Source organism: Sycon ciliatum, chromosome 7 (genome assembly GCF_964019385.1).
Source record: "Sycon ciliatum chromosome 7, ocSycCili1.1, whole genome shotgun sequence".
NCBI lineage: Eukaryota > Metazoa > Porifera > Calcarea > Leucosolenida > Sycettidae > Sycon > Sycon ciliatum.
Genome location: NC_088649.1, coordinates 22,620,329 through 22,622,479, shown reverse-complemented (window position 1 = coordinate 22,622,479; position 2,151 = coordinate 22,620,329). Strand labels below are relative to the sequence as shown.

General features: G+C 51.0%; 1 protein-coding gene across 1 annotated transcript; it reads right to left on the bottom strand.

Moving 5' to 3' along the window:
- On the bottom strand, nucleotides 1–885 carry LOC135821714 (uncharacterized). Its single transcript, XM_065334713.1, has one exon. The coding sequence runs from the start codon at nucleotides 883–885 to the stop codon at nucleotides 1–3; it is 885 nt and encodes a 294-aa protein (XP_065190785.1).
- Between the last annotated feature and the right edge of the window lie 1,266 nt (nucleotides 886–2,151).

Below are 2,151 nucleotides of genomic sequence, written 5' to 3'. Positions count from 1 at the left end.
CTACTGGCTGGCCGGGGCATTTCCCGACGACCAGGAGCACGGGGCTTCACACCGCCGGGCTTGCACACCAAACTTGCGGTGAAAATGGCATAAACCACTGCTATGCGGTGAGACCGAGCGACTGCGGGGTTGGTCGCGGAAGCGAGGGCGGCCGTGCTGCTGTTTCAGCTCGGTTACAGTAGTCGTCAGGGCGGCAACTTGGTCCCGGAGAGCTGCAATGGCAGCCATTGTCTCTGACTCGCCAGCGTTGCGAACTGCATGTACTGCCGCACTGGGACCAGCTGCCTCCACTATTCTGTCAGCCATTTCTGCCAGATCCTGCAGCGGCAGTGATGCAGGGCAGGATGCTACTATTGACTTGGCCGATCGGGGCAACCGGCTGAAAAACAACTCTCGCAAAAGTTTTTCGGGCATGGCGTTCTCACCTACTAACTGCTGTAGCTTGCGTAATAGCTGGGTGGGCTTCTTGTCGCCCAGCTCTTCGTCCGAAATCAGCAGGCGCAAACGCTGCTGTTCTGACATCTGCGTGCGGTGAATGAGACGCTCGCGGAGAGCGTCGTACGGCTGTTGAGCAGGAGGATCCAGGATGATGTCACGCACCTCTGCCGCATACTCTGGTGTCAGTGATCCCACCACGTACTGATATTTGGTCACCTGGCTGGTGATGCGACGGGTGGAAAACAGGGATTCAACCTGGGCGAACCAAACCTGGGGGTCAGCAGCCCAGTAAGGTGGTAGCTTGACGTTCAAGCTGACCGCGGCCACCTCACTGTCGCGGGCTGTACCGCCTGCTGCGGAAGTTCCAGCGCCGGTGATTCTGGACAGCAGTTGGCCACGACCTACGCTGCGGATAGGTGTGCTAGCTCCGGAGTTTGAGGTATTCATACTGTACTAGTGCTCGTAAAATACTAAAATTCAATGCTGCGTGCAGACCACTGAGCGATCGCGAGTGATCGAACACTAGACGGGGTCACCAATTGTAGCAGTGCGCTACGTAATTCTATACAAAAGTCTGGATTCGTGAATTTAGAACTAACTTCGAACGATTGAATCTGGTGTCATAATTAATGTTACTTTAGATTACAGAGAGGACAGAAACATTACTGTTCGGCTCACAACCAGAGAGAGAGAGAGATAATGGAAGCAAGGTAAAAGGCAAGGAGCGGCGACTTCTGCTCGCCTGCTGAATACGGTGTACGGTACAACTATACCAAAAGGGAAGGCCAGCGGCGCACTGGAATCTAGTTGTACACAGCTGTAGTACGCATGCAAATAAGGATAATACGGTGCGGAAGTGAACGGCGCATGCTGATACGGTAAAGCGGTCGTAATACATATAAGTGTGACCGCGAGACCGGAGAATTTCATGAAGCCAATAATATGAGAATTTCATTGAAACCGAAGTAAATTAGGTCATGTGACCGAGAATCCGCTACAGAACTCGTGTTTTGCGCTTGCTCATACGACGCACACCTCACCACTCGCGTAAAAATATTTGTTCTCACGGTGGAATTTGGTCGAGAAAAGAAGCCCTCGCGAAGGTCTCTGGATCGGTTCTGGAACGTCCAACAAGTGAAACGTATCCTTTGTGATGTCCTTGACCAACACTGTAAGCGGCGATTTGTCCATCCGAGAGTGCAACGGCACTTGTGATTTTGAGTTTTGGCTCACGGACTATTGTTATTTTTGGAATAGCTCAGTCCAGTCCAGTCCGAAAGGTCATACTCGGATCGACTCGCCTTCTGTACTTCACCTCCAAGCGTGCCGCATGGCCATATGGGTGTCTAGTTTTTGAAATTTTTGAGGCAGCACATTTCGTTTACCTGCCCATCACTCGCCAGGATTCTTTGCTGTCCCTCCAGGAAATCGCGATTCCACGGACGCAACAAATTTCGCGATTTTGGCCCAAACCCGCGATTTTCTGAAAAATCCGCGATTTCCCGCGTTTTTTGTTGTTTTCTGCACTTCTTTTGACATTTTTCTGCACTTTTCACGCAGTATACAGTGCTTTCCATGATCCTGCTTGTAGGTTATTTCCACAGTACGCAAATAGAGATTCTAAGGATACAACAAATTTCGTGATTTGGCCCAAATCCGCAATTTTCTGCCAATAATTCCGCAAGTTCCTGGCAAGTTCCGCACTTTTCGCCG

What these genes read in the sequence shown, in the direction of transcription:
- LOC135821714 (XM_065334713.1), bottom strand. Translation starts at nt 885, where the DNA reads ATGAATACCTCAAACTCCGGAGCTAGCACACCTATCCGCAGCGTAGGT.